Below are 21,941 nucleotides of genomic sequence, written 5' to 3' on the forward strand. Positions count from 1 at the left end.
ATCAGTGTAAGACTGGGGCCTAAATTTGGAGATTCTCAGTTGCTGTTAAGTAATATATTGGATTTGAGTGCAAAGAGCAATTAACATATGTTGAATTATACATGGTGAAAATTCTGCATGATAATAAAAGCAAATAAAAGAGGAGAGAAAAATAAAATGACTGTTAGATTGTAAATAGCTCAAAGAAAGGACCAGATCTGATGTTTATACAGCAGAGTGGGGTCTTAAACCTGATTGGAACCTCTGCACATTACAGTAATACAAATATTGGGTACCTACAGTATATGTCAATGTGCTTACCAACCACCACACGCATCCCACTATGCTAACATGGATGCTCTTCCCTCCACCTCCTTTTTAAGAACAAGATTGACATTATGAAAGCCAACTTCTGAGTTTATTATAGAAATCACAGATATAAAACGGGGAGGGGGGTTGATAAGAACCCTTTGTGATATTTCATACACTTTTCTAACACAAGTGTGCAGTATTTCTTCTGGATACTGAATTACAGATTGGCAGAGGCCCTGGAGGTTTTTTGCCTTCCTCTGCAGCATGGGGCATGGGTCACTTGCTGGAGGATTCTTTGCACCTTGAGGTCTTTAAACCATGATTTGAGGACTTCAATAACTTGGACATAGGTTAGGGATTTTTTACAGGAGTGGGTGGGTGAGATTCTGTGGCTTGCATTGTGCAGGAGGTCAGACTAGATGATCATAATGGTCCCTTCCGACCTTAAAGTCTATGAGTCTATCTGCATAATGTTATGAAAATAATAGATATCTCATCATCAGGATCCTTACAAGCCTGATTCCTCAGAAAGCAAAGCACATCCTTCCTGACATTAAAGATTCTTCTGGGCAATGCCTGCTTTATTCTGGTGAAATTTGAAAAACAATTGGTAAAATTTGGTAAAATGTGAAAAACAGTGATAATCACTAACATATTATTCAGAAAGATTGTTCTATTGAAGCTATTTTGAATGCAAAACATATTCTACATAGTGTATTACGTATTGGCTTTTAAGATTCTACATGATTTGAGGCTCTTTTATTTTGAAATAAACAGAATATATTTATCGTACATTTGGTTGTCATTTCAAATCTTCTTGGACTGTTACAGCTGTCTTCTGCCACAAATGACATATTCCCTCTTCCCCGGTTCACTGTTGATGGGTGGCTGCCTCTGCTCATGTTCTATTTTTATTTGACCTGAAGCCAATTGCATATCTTCCAGTGGATAGAAATGGACCTTGCATGACTTTCATTCCTGTTCCTTCAAGCTGGTCTGCTGAATTGATTGATATTTCCCAATGACTACCACACTGAAGATTAAGTCCTTTCCATTTTGCTTGATTTACACTAGCTTTCTCAGATTTGGTCTTGGATGGCAAACCAGACAGATCCCCGTTATTTAATAACTAAAGCAGTGGAGTGGCTAGAGGTACTGTTGCAAGACTACATTCTGCTTTTTGGAGATGCCATTCTGATGCAAAGGAGTCTAATGGTTCACTTCATTACCAGTGAAAGCCCATTGTTTTACCTGCTGTATTTTAAAATGTGTAGGTTGGTGGCCTCATTTGCACTGTTTAAAAGAATAGAAACCTTTTCAGCTTTTCAAAAAGATAAATCCTAGAACAACAGGCAGGAGTCCTTCAGCAAAAACAGCACAGTCTACATTCATAGATGAACACATTACAAAGGAGAGAGAGACAAGTTGGGTGAGGTAATATCTTTTATGGGCTCAACTTCTGTTGGTGAAAGCGACAAACTTTCCAGTTTACACAGAGCTATTCTTCAGGTCTGGGAAATGTACTCAGTGTCACAGCTGAATACAGGGTGGAACAGATTGTTTAGCATAAGTAATTAACACACATTTCAAGGGACCATTCAAGGTGAAGTGCCTATTAACATCTCTGCAGTCATGGGGGCAGGAAAGCTGCGGGGGAGGGGAGGGTATGGATTATACATTGTTGTAATAAGCCATACACCAAGTGTATGATTTTTAGTGTCCAGCAAAGTTATGAATTTAAGCTCCCAGGCTCATCTTTTGAAGGTCTTGTGCAGGTTTCCTTTGAGGATGAGGACTGAGAAGTCAAATTGTTTACCAACAGGTGATATGGTGTTTCTGTCTTCTATCGTGTGCGTTAATCTGAGCATGTAATGATTGTCTGGTTTCACCCACATAGCTTTTATTGGGGCAGTTAGTGCACTGGATGAGGTACATGACACGTCGTGATAGGCATGTGTAGGACCCAGGAATCTTGAAAGGTGTGTTGTGAGCGGTGTTGATCATGGTAGAAATGGAGGTTTGTGTGCAGGTTTTGCATCTGTTGTTCTGGCAGGGTCTTCAGTAAGAGTGCCATGGCCAGATATGATGGGTTTGCCTGGGTTCCCTTGTTTGTGTATTTTGGGAAGTATGCAGAAGTTCCCTGGGGTGGCTTCATGGGGAATGAGATTGTAGAGTTTCTCTTGGAGTTGTTTTGGGAAGGATTTGATGATATCCTTAAATTCCGAAGTAAATTGTGGTGTGGTGTCTTCTTTGAGTTCTTTATAATAGACGGTGTCAGAGAGTTGTTGGTTGGGTTCATTAACATAGTCATCATGGTGGAGGACTACGATAGTACCTCTTTTGTCTACTGGTTTCATTCCGATCTGGTGGTTGGATTTCAGGGACTGTTTAGCTGTCCTCTCAGCAGTGAAGAGATTGTGGAGGATCTGATGTTTGTTAAGTCAATTTTTTTCCAGAAAGCAATCAACGTAATGATCAAGAGCATGGTTTCATCTGCTGTGAAGTGTCCATTCAGATGGTTCTTTTTTCTTCTGACTGTTGGTGAGGACTTTGTAATTGTGGACAGTGTCATCAACTCAAAAGCTTGTCTCTCTCACCAACAGAAGTTGGTCCAGTAAAAGATATTACTGCACCCACTTGGTCTCTCTAATGTCCTGGGACCAGCACAGCTACAACACTGGTCCAGCCTTATGATTTCTCTCAAGCAATAGGCATGCTAATGTCCATAGAGTTATTACCATATGGTTTAATGGAAATAGCACTTTCTGCTATTGTCTGCATTTCTGATTTCCCAGACACAGATTGAGATTTTTTTCATATAAAATAAATAAAGGCAAAAATCTCAATCGACAGGATGTTGAGCCTAATTTGTTCCTGTGTACACTGACTGCAGAGTCGAGGTCAGCTTTGTATTAGTTGATAATTAAGGTCATGCATCGGTGGCACGTATTGTAGGCTGAGGAAGGCTATGCCAGACTATGCTGGGCACTGCCGCCTGTCTGCCCAGTGCCCTGGGGCTGGGGGCCGCGCGCTGCCCTCCTAGCGCTCCGGGGCTGGGTGCGCTCAGGTTTCAGTGGGGGAAGGAGGGTGGGATGGACAGGGCCACAGGCAGAAGGGGCAGGCCAGGCTGGGGGCTAGTTTCCCTGAACCCATAGTTCACCCACCACCCGTGAAGCCATGTTCTAATTCGATATACTTCTCCAGTGAAGACAAGCCCTAAAACAAAGGTCTTAAAAGGCAAAGAAAACTTACTAGGACAGAGACAAATATAAATGAAACTAAGCAAAGAAAAATGTAGCTGAATATATGGGAAAACCTCCTAATATGAGATCTATTATGTTGTAGACTAGTCTTCCAAAGAAAATGGTGGAATAACCAGTCTTTTGGTCAATTAAAATTGGACTACACAAAGCATTTGGGGACAGACTTGAAGGAACAAATCTGCACTGGAAAGAGTGTTGCCTTATCAGTTGCTTCCATCTCTTATTTCTGTGAAAAAGAAACAATGGGATTCTGTTATAAGGACTGATTTGGGCAAACACTTGTTTGCTTATGTCCAAGTGATCACCCGCATTATCCAGATTCATAAAACTTTGAACTTCCCAAATCAAACCTGTGCACAGAAGCTGAATCTGTGACTATTTTAAGGACAGAGCAAGTTAATAGGTATTCTAGTGTCATGGGAAGTCAGCTGTTTATAATGGGCACTCTCATGAGTTGTAACATTTATCTGCAGCCCAGTGGCTTTAAAAAAAAAAAGTGTGTGTGTGTGTGTGTGAGACATTTTCTTATCTTTGAAAAAATCAAAGAAAACCAAAGAAATTACTTTCAGTCTGATCCTTTCAATTGGCTGCTTGTTGATTACTATAAGTGAGAGCTAAACACGTCAACAAGCATGGTGAAAAGGCTTTTGTAAAGCTGATTTGATACACCAATTTGAATGTTCACTGAAACCTAATTACACTGTAAAGTGATTCTCATTAGTATTGGTAGCAGAATTTACTGTAAGTGCTTTCAAATCACCATCAATTTATGCTAAAAATTAATTGTTGAGTTCTTTTCCTTTGTATTGCTCTGGCCCCTTACAATGCCAAGTTTGTCTGACTACTTCAAAGGTAAAATTGCCACATTTATTTTACGACCCTGTTAAGACATGTCTGTGCGACTTCTTGTACATGGTTATGGTAACAGTAATCCTTTCAGAACAAAACAATTCCATCTAAACAGAACATACAATGTAATTCAAATGGTTTTATGGAATAAAATGTATTTGAATGGCATATCTACACTGCATATAAAGATCCAGTGTGAGTCGTACACTCTATTACTGCAGCCATGCCCTTCAGTGTTTATAAATGGTAAAAAATAACCGAATAATAAAAATGCAGGAATGAAAAACACTTGGAGGATAATTCAAAACAGTACAGTCCTTGATATATTATTTACATTATGGTGTTTGCAGAAAAGAAACAATTTGTATAATACTATATCTGTATTAGTGTTTTAGAAGGGCACATTGTTTAAGTAATACTTTTTTTATTTTGGAGTATTAAGAAATTGTATCTTAGAGATATAGAACAACCTTTCTCTATTGCAGGTGATATATTGTAAAGGAGGAAGAAAAATGTTTAAAGGCTGAACAATTTTTTTTCTTTTAGCCCTAGACCACCAATTCCTCTGTCTCTCCTATTATCAGAAGAAGAAGCATGCAAAATAATTCAATCATTCTGGAGAGGTTATCGGGTAAGAGTCAGCTATAATTATTTTGCATGATGCTGAATCTATGTGACTGTGAAGGCCCTGGGGAAAACCCTTACATAAATTTTAAGTAGCAGAGACTATAAATAACTTTTAAGACCACTATGGTTCACTGGCGTTGGATATGCTTGTATGTAAGTTGTCTAGTGACTCAGATCTTTTCACAGGAGTTATGGCAATGCACTCTGCTTTGTTTTCTTCACAAAGACGTTTACTAGGGCTGTCAAGCGACTAAAAAAATTAATCGTGATTAATTGCATGATTAATCACACTGTTAAACAATAATAGAAAACTATTTATTTAAATATTTTTGGATGTTTTCCACATTTTCAAATATTTTTATTTCAATTACAACACAGAATATGAAGTGTACAGTGCTCACTTTATATTTATTTTTATTACAAATATTTGCATTGTAAAAAACAAAAGAAATAGTATTTTTCAATTCACCTAATACAAGTACTGTAGTGCAATCTCTTTATTATGAAAGTCGAACTTACAAATATAGAATTATGTACAAAAAAACCCCTGCATTCAAAAATAAAACAATGTAGAACTTTAGAGCCTAGAAAGTCCACTCAGACCTACTTCTTGTACAGCCAGTCACTCAGACAAACAAGTTTGTTTACATTTTCAGGAGATAATGCTGCCCACTTCTTGTTTACAATGTCACCTGAAAGTGAGAATGGGGACGTTGCAAAATATTTATGTGCCAGATAAAGATTCATATGTCCCTTCATGCTTCAACCAACATTCCAGAGGACGTGTGTCCATGCTGATGGCGGGTTCTGCTAGATAATAATCCAAAACAGTGCGGACCAACACATGTTCATTTTCATCATCTGAGTCAGATGCCACCAGCAGAAGGTTGATTTTCCTTTTTGGTGGTTCATGTTCTGTACTTTCTGCATCAGAGTGTTGCACTTTTAAGACTTCTGAAAGCATGCTCCACACTTTGTCCTTCTCAGATTTTGAAAGGCACTTCTGATTCTTAAACCTTGGGTTGAGTGCTGTAGCTATCTTTAGAAATTTCACATTGGTACCTTCTTTGCATTTTGTTAAATCCCTTGTGAAAGTGTTCTTAAAATGTGCTGGGTCATCATCCGAGACTGCTATAACATGAAATATATGGCAGAATGTGGGTAAAACGGCAGGAAACATACAATTCTTCCCCAAAGAGTTCAGTCATAAATGTAATTAATGCATTATTTTTTGCATGGGCATTGTCAGCATGGAAGCATGTCCTCTGGAATGGTGGCCAAAGCATGAAGAGGCATATGAATGTTTAGCATATCTGGCATATAAATACCTTGCAATGCCAGCTACAAAAGTGCATGTGAATGCGTGCTCACACTTTCAAGTGACACTGTAAATAAAAAGTGGATGACATTATCTCCCGTAAATGTAAACAAACTTATTTCTTTTAGTGATTGAACAAGAAGTAGGACTGAGTGGACTTGTAGGCTCTAAAGTTTAACATTGTTTTGTTTTTTAATGCAGTTAGGGGCAGCTCTAGGAATCTCGCCGCCCCAAGCATGGCGGCACGCCGCAGGGCGCGCTTTGGCGGTCGCCGGTCCCGCGGCTCCGGGGGACCTCTTGCAGATGTGCCTGCGGAGGTTCCGCTGGTCCCGCGGCTCTGGTGGAGCATCCGCTGGCACGCCTACGGGAGGTCCACTGAAGCCGCGGTACCAGCAGACACTCCGCAGTCATGCCTGCGGGAGGTCCACTGGTCCAGCGGCTCCGGTGGACCTCCCGCAGGCATGACTGCGGAAGGTCCGCTGGAGCCGCCTGCCGCCCTGCTGGCAAAATGCCGCCCCAAGCGCGCGCTTGGCGCGCTGGGGTCTGGAGCCGGCCCTGGCAGTTATGTAACAAAAAATCTACATTCGTAAGTTGCAGTTTCACGATAAAGAGAGTATACTACAGTACTTGTATGAGGTGAATTGAAAAATGCTATTTCTTTTGTTTATCATTTTTACAGTGCAAATATTTGTAATAAAAAAATACTAGCATGAAGTGAGCACTGTACACTTTGTATTCTGTGTTGTAATTTAAATCAATATATTTGAAAATGTGGAAACATATCCAAAAATATTTAAAAGATCTCAATTGGTATTCTACTGTTTAACAGTGCGATTAAAACTGTGATTAATTTTTTTAATCGTGATTAAATTTTTTGAGTTAATCGCGTGAGTTAACTGCGATTAATCGACAGCCCTAAAGTTTACAGAAAATTTTATTTTAGAAATATAGTCTTCCCTTGAGAGCCCTCCAAGTTTTATTTCAGTCTTTAACGAGTAGGTGTGGGATAAAATTTCCAAATTCTATGTGTGGGTGTGGAGGGGACATGAGAAAGATTGATGGGGGAAGTAAGGAAAAAAAAGTATAGTATAGAGAGCGGGAGAGAGAAATGAGACACGGAAGGAGACAGAATATATTTAGGAAAAGTAGAGGGCAGGAAAAAGTGGAAACAGACATTGAAGACAACTTAGGAAAAGATATACCATGATCTCTTATAGGAAACAAACATAGAGCAAGCCAGGAAGGGCAAAAGAAAGTAAAACCAACAAGGGGTGTAGTAAGTAGCACTGAGTGAATTTCTTATTTGACAGTTTTCCACAGAGTTTGCTCTATAGTTGGCTTACATACGATTAAATAATAGAAGATGAATATTTTTCTGTTATTCACCAGGTCTACTAGTAAATTTATATATATATAAAATTTATTAAATAGAAAGTTGATTGACAATGTTACAGTTAAATACACCAAATAGTGAATAGTACACAACTGGTTACTTCCTTTAAATTGAAGGGAGCATAGGTTTGGGAGGAGGGGCATGACTTGTGAGGAGTGGTGGTACACTACTCTGGCTAGTTATACTCTTAATTAACATACCAATTTTTCAAAGCCATTGCTCTTAAAGGGCTTTAGAAAGAAGGTTAAATAACATGATCTCCATTTCATGATGAAAAAAATGAGGCACAGAGAATATATATGCAGAATATTTAATTATGTTTATAGGCAGGACTGGTAGCATGCCCAATACTTCCCATTTTAAGAATATGTTTTTCCGTGGCTACTGACTTTGCTAAACTTTTACCATTTGGGCTGAAATCTTCTGAACAGTTTGGCTATTTCCAAGAAGGAAGCTTGGGAAACATACATTGTTTTGCCAATGTTAAAAAATTCTGATAACCTTTTCTTTGAAAAACTCTAGCATGCCCATACTTTGCAGCAGCATTTGAAATTTGGCAGACTGGAGGCCTTTGTATCAAAAATGTGCTGTTTGCTGCCCTCATAAAAATCTGCCCAAATATGGCCAAGCCAAATTTAGTCTTTGAAAAATCATAATTTGCACATGATCAATAGAGACTCTGTAGATGTTGGCATCTAATGTCCCTGAAGATTCTGTCTGCACAGGGCATGCACCAGCCCAGGACTGAGCAGCACCTGGAATTGCATCTCTGCAGGCTGTGTCAGGTCTGGGTCGAGGCACCTGTGCTCTGAATGACCCCTGTGCTAGGCTCAGGTAGCGTGAAGGAGGAAGCAGGAGGACAAGAGCTAGACCTACAGTAGGGCCTGGGAGGGAGTGGACTGCGGCAAGGAGCCTGGAGTGGAGGGAGAGATGGAAACCGGGACTGGGAGTTGGGGTAGGTGAGACTGAGACTGGCTGGTCAAGGAGATTGGGATTGGGAGTCAAGTGGCTTGGGGAACATGCTGGGGAGTGGGGTGGCCATAGGCCATGATGCAGGAGAGAGAGAGATGGATCAGATGAGGAGCCAGGAGCGGGTGGCAGAAACTTAGACTTGCTGGAGAGAAGGATTTCGAGGCCTGGGAAAGAACTGTGACTGTCTGGGCAATGAAGCTGGGCTTGGGAGTCTGGAGGAGAGTGGAATGCGGATGGGGAGTCCAGAGGGTAGACTAGGACTTGCTGGACATGGAAACTGGAGTGAGAAGCCTGAGGAATGGAAACTGGGACTTGTTGGGTGAGGAGAATGGAACTGGGATAAGGATCCAGAGGTGAGAAAAAGACAGGAGTGGGACAAACACACGTTGGAAGGAATGGGGCAGACTAGGCCATACTTAAGGGGGAATAGGCAGAAGAGTCCATGCCTACTAGAGCACTCTCCTCTCCAGAGCCTGGAATGGAGCCCAAGCTTTCTGAGTCTCACCATTTGTCTATTATCAACAAGTATTTGTGAAATAGACTGGCAAAATGTCCCATCCCCCTCTATTGCTGGTCCCTAATGAGGATGACAATCTGCTATCACTAATTCCATTAGCTCAAGTAGCAGAGGTCACTATGAATGATCTAAAGGCTCCAACCTTGCTAATGACCCATGTGAATGTCAGTATAATGCCTCATGATGGAATTTCTGTTTTTTCAATTTGTTTTTTTAAAAACCTAGGAAATCACACACAAAAAACTATGTTAAAAGGTTATTATTAAGGTTATAAAATCAGGCACTCAAAAGTTAGGAAATGCTGGAATTAATGTTGTCTGTGCAACCTTAGTTCATCCGTTTTATACATATGCATTATGTTACAATCTTTAATTTCATACTATTTTTTCCACAGGACCCCTGCCTCATTCGTTGCTAAAACACATTATAACTCCCACTGATTTCAATGACAGTCAAAACTCCCATTGACTTCAGTGGTGCTAATCTATCACCACAAGTTTTGATGCCCTTTCCGTAGCTGAACAGTTTCCTCAGGACTAACTAACCATCAGTGTTGGTTCATGGATCAGCAAAAGAGGCCTTGTACTCATGGTACGATCTGTGGCCTCTCCCACCTGCACACTATACTAGCCCCAAAAAGTAAAGCACCTCAGCTAGGCAGGATAGGGAAGAGACCTCTAATGACTTTGGAATCCAGATGTCCTGTTATGCCATTTGTAGCTTCATCAACACATTACAGGTTTAGCCCACTTTGATCAAAAGAATTAATATAAATGTTAGCAAATGTGTAAATTAATGTGTAGCATTTTTCAAATAGGTCGCTCCAGTTTACATCCAGCATTCCTCCTGACAGCTATTCCATGTGATAATGTACTTTAAGAAAGGGATACTGAAGTTTCTTTATTTAAATTTTAAAAATAAAACAAGGGATGAGGAAGCAGTATAACCATGACATAACACATTATTTTATTCATCGTGAGTGAGGTTTCTTTTTGGAAGGTGTGAATAACCTCTAGACTTTCACTGCACAGGGAGTTAGACTTCTGTTTCTGTAAATATAGCGTCTTTTCTAAATAACAATCAATATAGAAACTCTCTGTGCTGCTTATAAACAGACTTCAGTATATGAGAGTACCTGTAAGAATCTTCCATGAACATGAGCATGGGAACATGCTCTGAATATTTATTCTTGATCAATAGATTCTTGTGATGTTTTATGTTGTGTGTTTATTTGTTTTCCCTGATTTTCTTTTTTAACCTGACTTTGATTCCCACAGTAACATTAATTAGTACTGACAATACCACTGCAGGCATCCTCACGGTAAAATATTGCAAAGCCAATCATTATCCAATAATGTTTGTATGCTGGATTAACACCACAAGGTTGCTCAGATACCTTGTGTTTGGGGGAAGAGATTCTGAAAGGCAATGTCTTTGCCCTCTACATTAACATTTAATTTAAAGGAGTATTGTTTGTAGACCTAAACCAACCTGTTAGAAAAGAAATGCAGAGTCCTAAAGTACAGTCAATTGCAATGATTAACTCTCTCTATCAAACTGTGAAATATTTTTGTTTGTTTGTTGGATGCAGAAGAAGGCAGAGTTTTGTTGTTTAAGAGTTACAAGCTGAAATTAAAGAGACAAGATGGGTGATGTAATATTTTTGATTGGACCAACTTTTCTGTTGGTGAGAGAGACAAGCTTTTGAGCTAACCCAGAATTATCTGTTAATAACAAGCTACAGTACAGTAAATCTAGAATGGTGTATTTTTATATATGCCAGTAAATAAAGAGAATGTTAAATGAGAATCACTCATCCTCTATAAGGAAAATGGATGCAAAATATCATGGGAAATTGTTAATCTAAAATTTCAAAAGGCAGGAACTTTTAAAACTGGTTGATATATAAGTCAGCATTGATTTACTCTGTCCATAACTGTATCTTTGTAAAGGCTTCCTCCCACCCAAGGATATTTTAGATCATTGTTTGGAAAACTCATTTTTTATTTCAACAAGATACAGAAAGATTTTATCAGGTAGTGATTTTAAACTTTTCATATAGACATTGTTCCCTGAACTTAATTATATAATTCATACAATCTGTAATTCTAAAACACCCTATTATTACAATGCACACCTTCTGGTAATATTAACTATAAATACAAAGGTGTGCCCTCATATATCAGATCAGACAGTGCACTGTGAAAAGGAAGGTCACTACTTCCACTGGACTGCTCAAGTTACATTTTCAAGGACATGAAATCACACACCACACACGTTGAAGGGTAGAAGGGAAAGCATTCTGGACACACTGTTGGATTTGTCAAGAAGTAAATAACTAAGAAATTTAATAACATAAAAGATGGAAAGATAGCTCCGTGTGTAACAATAGCATTCCAGAATGTGAGGATATAAATTTTAATCCTTGTATTTCTTTATTTGTGAAGCAACATCATCTCAGATGGAAGAAACCACAGCAAGCCCTGTTATATTGTTTTAAAACTTTCCTCAAACAGATGTTTTGTGTACCTCTTCAACTGTTCTTCAGGACATTCATTGTCAAACATACTGAGGCATATATCGATGTAGAGGGTGACATGCCCTCATCTGTAAAATTAACTGAGCTTTTCAAGTGTATTCATGATGCTTCCCTTGTTTTTATCACACATGCCTGCGTGAATATACACAACGTGAAAAACTCAGGCAGATCAACAGCAACATGTCATCCAATAAAAAAAGTCTTTGCACCAAAAGCTGCAGAGCAGAATTTTAACACTGAAGCACAGGCTAGCAATAAGACATAAGGAACCAGTGTGTTCAGCTCCACCTTGAGCCAATTTCAGAATACTGTGGTTGTTATACTGGAAGTTGTTAATGGCTTCCATCAAGTGAGCCTTTGATCCAAAGATAATCTCAGTTCTGGTTGTTCTAAGCACCCTCCTTACAGACTAAATGGAAGGTGAAGGTGAAGCTGTGTGTGGGAAATGGAGCGGGAAGCAAAAGAAGCTGCTACCCAAGGCGAAGGGCTGTCTGGTGAGACCTCAGAAAAACTAATCCAGGTAGATTTAAAGGGGTTTCCCTGACTGAAAGTAGGGTGACCATATGTCCCGATTTTATAGGGATAGTCCCGATTTTTGGGTCTTTTTGTTATATGGGCTCCTACTACCCCCCACCCCCTGTCCCGATTTTTCACATTTGCTGTCTGGTCACCCTAACTGAAAGTCAGGGGCTAAGTATTGGATTTGCAGGCTGGGGAGTCAGAGGCAGAAAAAGCCAGAAGAAAGTGAGAGAAGCAGTTGTGAGCATGACCCTGAGTGGAAGCAGGGAGACAGAGCATCTTGGGCACAGAAATCACTGGATAGGAAGGTTTGGGCATTTCTAAGCAAAGAAACTTCCTGGAGTTGGTTGTTGCTAGTCTGTTCAGGGAAACAAGACTTTGTGCATTCTTTGTAAATAATTGACTCATCATCAGTTTCTCCTCCTAACGGAAACAATCCTGCAAGTCCCCAGATATTTGCTAACCACTCAGGCTAAAGGGACAACATTATTTTCATTTATTATTTATCTGTACTTGGTGCTTTAGACACGTATAAATACAAAATCTCACCCTCACCCATGAAGAGGGCAAAAGCGTTTCATCTAGTTGTATCTAGGAGAGAAGCAGGAACACCCAAGACCCAAGGTCTATGGTAGCTCTTTCTTTTACCTTCAACATTCATCTTCCCTTAGTGAACTTATGCACACCCATCATGTTCCAAAGGAGCATCCTGAGATATATTGAAAAAAGTTGCTTGGCAAATGTCAATTTCACTTACTTTAGTTGAGAGATTTAATTCCTTTCTCTTTCCATTTTAATTCCTGTAAAATTTGGTCTTATCTGAGGTTTAAATACATTGGCTTAAACCATCCTCTCCTGAACTAAAACCGTGTGTGGATTCCTTCCTGGAGATAGTCTCTCTCTCCCCCTTTCCCCCTTCTTTCACACACCCACACATGCATGTGCACATGCACTCTCATTCCTCCCTATGAAAAATCCTGTGGGACCTGTCCGCAACCCCAGAACCACCTGCACTGAGCCCCTTTGCCATCACACAGGTTCTTGCCTCACCATCTTCCCCCATTTCCATGCACCTTAGTTATCTATATTGCCTCTCATTTGAGTCTGAACCTGAAAGTTGCTGAGTGCCTCCTGTGACGCTGTATGGAATATGGATGACCACTGATGATATTAATACCAATATTATAAAATTGGAATGAATCATACCAGATATACTGTGTGAGGTATCTGCAAAAATGTCACAATTTGCCAAGTATGATAATCTTGTTTATATGTTTGTATTACCTTTGTATTATGAGTTATAGATATGTAGGATATATCTGTATTTCAAACTTGTGCTGTGCCATCAACTGTACAATAAACCCACTGAAAGGAACCAGGGAAGACACCTTATGAGTCAGCAAGGCATGTGGTATGGCTATGGACAGAGAACTCTAGGGCTGTGGCTACACTTAGCGCTTCAAAGCGCTGCCGCGGCAGCGCTTTGAAGCGCTAAGTGTAGTCAAAGCGCCAGCGCTGGGAGAGAGCTCTCCCAGCACTGTCCGTACTCCACCTCCCTGTGGGGAATAATGGACAGCGCTGGGAGCCGCGCTCTCAGCGCTGGGGCTTTGACCACACTGGCACTTTGTAGCGCCGCAATTTGCAGCGCTGGAGAGGGTGTGTTTTCACACCCTGCTGCAGCGCTGCAAATTTGTAAGTGTAGCCAAGCCCTAGGACTATGTCTACACTACACAGCTTTTAGCGACACACCTGTGCCACTGCAGCTGTGCCGCTAAAATGCGCACAGTGTAGACAGAGAACTCTCCTGCCAAGAAAAAAAATCCCCAATGAGCGGCGTTAGCGTTGTTGGCAGAAGAACGCCAATACCAGCACTTGTCTTCGACAAAACTTTTGTCTTTCAGGGTGTGTGTGTGTGTTTGTGTGTGTGTGTGTAACACCTCTGAATGACAAACCTTTTGTCTTTCACTTGCCAGTGTAGAAAAGGCCTAAGGCTTCCATGTCATGTGCTGAGCAGCTTTGGTTTGGAACAAAGGAAGTGCAAGCTGCATAGCAAAAGACTATGAAAGGCAATTGCATCTTCTCCATTTTGCCTTCAGTCCTGCTTCTTGCCTCTGAAGGAACTTTTCTGCAAACGAAGCTTTGAACAAAGGACTGAATGACTCATCCAAGCTGTGGATGTGTTCCAGATGTACTTTCAAGCCAGCAAACTCACCAGTAGTGCTAAGAACCTGATATATGGCCTTTGAAGTCTTTGTATGTATGTAACTGCTTTATCATTTAACAACTCTCTTCTTCTTTTTTCTTTTTTCTTTGTAATAAACCTTTAGTTTTAGACACTAAAGGATTGGCTGGCAGCATGGTATTTTGGGTAAGATCCAGCCTAATATTGACCTGGCAATGTGGCTTGCTCTTTGTGGTTGAGAGGAACATTTTGTATTGTGAGCAGAGTTTTAAAATAACTTCTCACTGTACTGGACCTAGGTGCTGATTGGGAGCCAGAGAACTGGAATGCAATAAGGGGGCTGTGTGATTTCTTTTCTTTTATTTTATTTTATTTTATTTTGCTGCTTGATAACCAGTGTGGGGATCAGAAGCACGGTTTGTGACTGGTTGGGAGTTTAACTTCAGTGTTACCCACCAGTCTTGGGAGTATCTGCTCTCCTTTTTGCAGCCTGCCCTGACCTTGGCATTTCTAGTGAGGGCTACCCTAGGCAGAGGGGTGGCTCTAGGATTTGCGCTGCCCCAAGCAGGGTGGCATGCCGTGGGGGGCGCTCTGGCGGTCGCCGGTCCCGCGGCTCCCGTGGACCTCCTGCAGATGTGCCTGCGGAGGGTCCGCTGGTCCCGCAGCTTCGGTGGACCTCCCACAGGCACGCCTGCGGATGCTCCACCGGAGCCGCAGGACCAGCGGACCCTCTGCAGGCATGCCTGCGGGAGGTCCACCGGAACCGCCTGCCGCCCTCCCACGGGACGCCGCCCCAAGCGCGCGCTTGGTGCGCTGGGGTCTGGAGCCGGCCCTGCCTAGGCACCCTGTATCACACCACCTACCAAGCTGCTGAGCACTTTCTAGGTCAGTGGAAACGTAACTTTTTGTAGATTATGAGCACCCTCCTGTTGAAGTCAATGGACATTGAGGGCACTGTGGGATCAAGCCCAGAAAGGGCTGAAAAAAAGAGTAAGATTGATCTTCATGTTATCTTTGGTCCAATGCTAGGAAGATGGGCCTTGAAGAGACAGGAGAGGTCAGAGAGAAATGTGAAGGAATAGGAAGAAAAAGAATTTTGTTGTCAATGTCATCCATGTCAAACATCCAGGGAGGAAGAACTAAGGAATTAGGGCCTCACTCTTTTTTCTTTTTGAGCTTTTCCCTACATTTTGAAAGGATCTGTACAAAATGTGAGTGTCTGGAAGCGTCTTTATCTTTCCCAGGTCTTTAGGGATTATGTTGGTAAGTATATGGAACATTCTTGTAGGGAGTGAAAGTTGCTGTTTGAGGTGATAAATTTAATGTATTTTCCAAAGTCACAAGAGGAGAAATACTAAGCTGGGGTAAGATGGCCAGTTCTGGTTGCTTTGGTGTTAGGAGAAAAGTTTTGGAATAAGGCTTGTTCAAATGGATATGCTGAGGCTTGAAGTCCAAAAGGAAAAACAACAGTGCCCCGTTTTCCTCTCTAGTTCTTCCCGGTAACATACTTCCACTTTCTGGGGAAAATGTGAGCAAGAGCCTCAAAGACCATCAGGGTGTTGAAACAGAAGAGATGATAGCCTCCTACAGAAGCAGGGTTGATTAACTTTTGGAGAAGGTATGTCATTTTTATGGAAATATTCTTGGACAGAGATATCCTGCATCCTCAGAATTTTAGTCACTAGTTTTGGCAGGAGAATCCTGTTCTTAATGGTACTCAACTGGAACATGCTCCCCATGAGCAAAGGTAAAAGGAAGAGCACTATGCCTCACTCAAAAGCACAATTAAAAGACTCAATTTTCCTCTTTAAAAGAAGAATTCCACCGTTTTAATATTCTTTGGTTTAACCTTCTTGATAAACATTCATAAACTGATGGGAGAAACAAAATAACCACCTTTTCCCTCAAATCTGGCTTTCCTTTTATTTTCTTTTGTGTGCTGAAAAACATGATCAGAGATAGAAAGTTTAAAGGCTGGTTCCAAAGGGAGTCGAAGTAGTAGTGGGAATCTGAGATACTACCAACAACTAATCTAGAAGTCTGAACCTTATCACAAACGGGTAAAGAAGAAGCTGTGAGATCAAACAGCATTTGAAAACCTAAAATTTTCAAAGTATTAAGAACTGTAATATCACAAAATATAGCAATGAACATTTTATTACCATTTTTCTACTACTTCTTGTGTGGCTTATTAAAATGAAGAAATAAAATACAAAATTGTTAATTAAAATATATAATTAATCACCATAAAAGATAGATATAGTGATTCACACCTTTGCGTGCTGCTACCCTTTAGCCTGATCCTGAGTAGGGCTGATTTCAGTGGGAATAGAGGTCACTCTTCACCTTGCAAGATCAAGCTCTTAAAGATGAATCAAGATCAAGCAAACATGGTAGCTTACTTACGCCGTAGGAGATGCAAGCATTATACATATGAAAAGTTAAATAAAGCTTAGTTCATGAATAAGAAGAAATGAAGGAGCAATCAGTGGTTCTTCGACATACTGCTCAACAAATGTAGTTTGCATTGCAGTAGGTACTTAGAATCCCCAAACCCAGAAAATGTATTTAAAATATTTATTTTTGAGACTTGTACTCGAAAATAATTATATCAAGTAAATCTATATTTTCATAAGAGAATTCCCTGTCCCTTTATATTCCTGGGCACAAACCTGGGTTGAATTGTTAACATCTATATTGGGAGGTTAGAAAGGATTAATTTAAAAATGTGTTTCAGTTATGACAGGCTTGTATGTAAGGATATTTTCATCAGGCACAAGTGTGACTGTTGGGAGGTGTTTAAGTAACCTAACCTCTGCCAAATATGCACATTAGTTAAATTTATCACCACTCAGGGCCTTATATTAGAGACAAGATCACAAAATGTTTAGCAATGTATAATTTTATAATAGATAGTATAGATTCATTAGAGCTAGGAAGGTCATGCAGGATGTATGTACTGGAATTCTTGTGTATCCTTCCGAGTAAGTGGTCTGAAGTGATTGGCTGAATGCATATTGTCTGCATTTCAAAAAAAGTTGATAACACACCATGCATTAGATTGGTCTCTGAAGTCAGAGAGCGTGGCATACAGGGGAAAACTGTTAACAGAGTAATGTTAATGATCTTGACGACTCTACTCATTTTTTGGCTTTGCTCTGGGCCTTAAAAAGAAAGCTTATGCACGTTTTGCTTAATGCAGCATTCTGCAAATGAACATGGATGAAAGCTCGTCTCATAAAAATATAAACTGTGTGAATTGTATTGGAAACAGCTTTTGCTTAAATTGGCGTTTCTGAATCTCTAGCTGGTGACCACCATTTTTCTGAAAAGCGACATCATTTGTGACACCAACAATATTGGAACCTTGATCAGAGAGTGCAAAGCAATCTCTTCTGTGTAATTACTGTGATTTGGTAAATTTAAACTCAGCTGTTCAAATAAAAGTTGAGGGTGGCTTAGTATCTTAAGCCTTAGGTTTAGCATACCTAGACTCCGTAGCACCATCAATTCAAACCCCAATGGTGGTAGACCTATTCCATTATTCCTTTAATGTAGAATTGAGTTTTAATACAATTTGTTTTATGTTGGTCTTCTGAAAGAGACATGAAAAGCAGGTCCTGTCCATGCTGCATGGTCATTATACACCCCAGGACATATTTTAATGAGTAGATACTTTTCTAGTGTCTTTGATAAAAAATGGTCTTATCTCCCCCCCTCTTATGCAGTGTGCTGTGCCCCAGTTGGCTTCTAACCCAGACCTGAATGCATTTCATTGTTGCTATGTGTAGATATGACCAAAAAGTTACTGTATTGAGGGTATTAGATGAGGCAGGATTTATCATGTCTATAATTTGTAAAGTGTTTTGTGATTCCTTGGGATCAAAGGCATGTAAATATCAAATGTCATTATTTATTATGTATGTATTCTGATTGTTTAAACTAGAATTAAATCAGAATAGAAGTGATTTACCTTTATCTCTGACAAGGTATTCTTATACTTCTGCCGTCATCAGTGATGTCCCTTTTCACAAGATACAGACGCTTCCAAAAGGCTCAGAATAAATGAGTGTGACCCAGGCAATCAATAGAATGTTTGCTGCATTTACAGCAAATGTAGATTCATTCTAAGAGGTTTGAGTGTTTTAAAAGAAAAGCTGCACTCTGACTTCAAAACTGGACTTGTTCAATCCTTCACATTTTCTTGTTCTTCAGTGGGACGAAGACATGGATTCATCCCCATGCCTTGATTATTTGCAAAAAGATTTGCCTGCTGGCTGTTTTGCAGGTTATTGTCTGGTTTGAATTATATTGTGTTTATAAAGCAGAACTAATTTGCTGGTGTATTGCCAAAGATAAAATAAAATAATTTGAATTATTAAAAAGTTGATATATTGTAATTGGAATTGACTCTTAAATTCATACAACTGCCTTTACTGAAGGTGTGATACATGTATTCCATTCTTTTTTTCTCTCATTTCTATGTAAAATTGCATTGTTCTAGGAGCATGTGTTCATTTTTTGCTTTTACTATTGGACCCCCAAATATACAGAGTCTCCTTTCTGACCCTATCTCAAAGCTCTTATCTTTGCTGAAGTTTGATTTTTCATTCTGTGACCAACATTTTGTGTCTAGCAGTCACTTTGTGGCGGATGTGTGAGATGTTGCATTTTACTCAGATATCTGAATGTGTCCTCTTCATAAGCTGGCCAACTCCTATCAGTCTAAGGACTGGAAATTTCAACGATCATTCATAAATCATGAGATCTCTCGTATGGCAAATTAGCTCTTGTATAGCTGCTAAGTGATGAGAACTGAGATAACTGCAATGCTGTAGAGCAAGTAATACTATTTTCTAAGTTTTATTGACCATATTCAGCACTTAATTACATCCTATGCTACCCCTTGGGCCAAATTCTGCACCAACATACATTCTGTGCCCCTTCAGTGGGGTAGCACAAAGTGTAAGTCATTGCAAACTTAGGCCCTACAGACTTTACCCTGCCTTTCAGGCACTAGCCCATGTTGAGTGACACCATCTCAGGACGATTTCAGAGAGGCATTCTTCTTGCGGAAGAGTGCCCCCATTGCTGCGCTCTTTCATAGGATGATGTGTTGCTACAAAATATCCTCCTGCTCCTTTTCAACCTTGTTTGCCAGTCTCACTGCAGAGCTCAGTGGGATGAACAGCGAGAGTAGTTCCTGCACTTACGATAGACGCTTACAGAAAACACAAAAGGAAGGGATCTTCTTGTGCACTCCCTCCATCCTGAGCACCCACTTAGGGGCTGTAAGGACCTGCTCCATTAGCCACTAGAATCATTGTCTTTCTCCTGAATATGTAAAGATCAGTAGTGCACCCCTGACACCCACCAAAACACATTTGGTTTCATTCTGCTTTAGTTACATAGATTTTGACATAGGTTCAGTTATAAATCGCACACTTCACTTTTTCAACAAATTTGCAGTAAGGAATAGGTGCTGTTACTTCTTTGGGATAAATCAAGCCCTGTTCCTTTACCCTCCTGCAGGCCCTTCCCCCAACCCTTGTACACATGGGAAGATTGATTCCATGGAACTAATTAACTGATACTGATTTAGTAGAACTTATATGTGAAAGCATCAGAGAGACACAATACATCTCTTGTGAGTCTAGGAAACCATCCAGTGCATAGACTTGTCCTGTATAACCTACCTGTGGGAGGAATAGCTGATGAGGTTCATAGAAATGAGTTTTGATTTTTGTAACCATGAAAATATAGTTTGGGCTAGTAACATTAACACTATTTTTCTGATTTCAAGTGTTCATATTAAACATGTTAAAGTGTAGCAAACTATGCAGAGCTGATTTATTGGAGCAAAGATAATGTAGTATTATACGAGCTATATGATGTCAGGTCACTGAGTAAAATTCTTCTCTGTCAGCATTCATTTTGTAACCTTGCATTACATTACTGCTCTGTCATTGCACTGTCTACAATATAACAAGTGCCTCCTCTGAAATGGATTAAAAACTACTCCAGCGTTCCAGCTATTATAAGTAGCTTTCTTGGTTTCAAGGCACAGGAAATATATTCTTGGTGGAAAGAATGCTTTTGCTAAATAACATTCATGGTCTCCCTTAAGAATTTTTAAACTAATGGAGATAGAGTCATGCTCTCAAGGTCTGTCATAAAAGAGGAAGAAGATTGGAAATGTAACAGACTACCACCACATAAGTTAATATTAATTACAGTATTATCTAAAATTAAGTGTGGGGAGGCTTCCCGGAAACTGAATCTGTGAGTGCATTGGAAACAAGAATGTATTGAAGGCACCACTATTGAGAGGGGAAACCGGGTTTGTTAATATTTGTTGTTAACAGCCATTATCTTTGTAGGACCCTAAATCACAATGCAGTTTTATGTACCTAGAGCTTATAAATTAAAAACAGAATCTACATTTTGATAACTATCATAATTCAGGTAACACCTGGTATAGGTTCAGCTACACAGGAGAATCTGCTTAATTGTCATCGGCCATCCTGATAAACAGTTTACGGCCTGTTCCTGCTCCCATTTTAGTAAGTGGGACTGTATCTATGCTTTGGATTTTCTGAAATTCTCCCAGAGTTGCTCTAGCATTGGTGCTAGGAATGGTGGGAATGCTAGACTAGACCAGCTGCAGGCATATTTACCACGAAGTCATCTTACCCAGCTTTCAGCAGGTCAGGATGAGACAATGGTAAAAAAAAGTGAGGTGGGTCTAACACTCCCACTGTTGTTCATACCAATGGGAGCGGCACCACTGCTAGACCAAGAGTTAGAGCATTTCATAAAATTTTAAATGTAGACATGGCCTGAGAGTGTTGTCATTATCTTCAATGGGAGCAGGCCCTTCATATGGATGATTGACAAAGAATAGATGTCATGAATGCATTTCAGTTACTCTAAATAATGGATTAATGGCATGCCTCTTTGTGAAAGTCTATTTAAATTGTAGGACTGGGGTTGTCTGCAAGCCTATTTGCAACTGTTAGCAGGTGGGAATTGGTTTCTTAGCATTAATTTCCTGCTGCATGGCTCTTTCTTTGCTTCATGTTCCTCTCCTGCGCTATTATGGCTGCTCAGTGGATTGGTAAAGGCCTTAATGCTTTTAAGTATAATGCTTAATTTTTTAAACAATTCAGGAAATATGTAACGATGTGCCATTACACAGCATTCAGAGGAGTCCCTGCTAGCCATAACTGGCATATGTTTTCAACAGGGTATGTCAATTATGTGGATTTTGCTTCTGTATAGACTGAATTTTTTAAGCCCTTGGGGCTAGATTGTGCATTTACATCTGGCCCTCTATAATGAGCAGCCCAGGGAAAGAATTGTGCCTCAGACTGTCTTATCCGCTTTTCTTGAAACCATATGTCATTGTGACTTACTCTACACCTTTTGTAGTTACTCTTGATTTCCAGTTATAAGTTTCATTCTGCTTTAG

General features: G+C 40.0%; 1 protein-coding gene across 7 annotated transcripts in view; it reads left to right on the forward strand.

The window, feature by feature from the left end:
• IQCK (IQ motif containing K) overlaps positions 1-21,941 on the forward strand; it is a 103,355-nt gene that overhangs the window by 41,854 nt on the left and 39,560 nt on the right. For all 7 annotated transcript variants that reach the window (XM_044979468.1, XM_044979463.1, XM_044979467.1 and 4 more), the window contains one exon: positions 4,950-5,034. In XM_044979468.1, coding sequence (XP_044835403.1) covers positions 4,950-5,034 — 85 coding nt within the window. The remainder of the gene's footprint in view (positions 1-4,949; positions 5,035-21,941) is intronic.

The sequence above is a fragment of the Mauremys mutica genome, chromosome 11, assembly GCF_020497125.1.
Source record: "Mauremys mutica isolate MM-2020 ecotype Southern chromosome 11, ASM2049712v1, whole genome shotgun sequence".
Classification (NCBI taxonomy): domain Eukaryota; kingdom Metazoa; phylum Chordata; order Testudines; family Geoemydidae; genus Mauremys; species Mauremys mutica.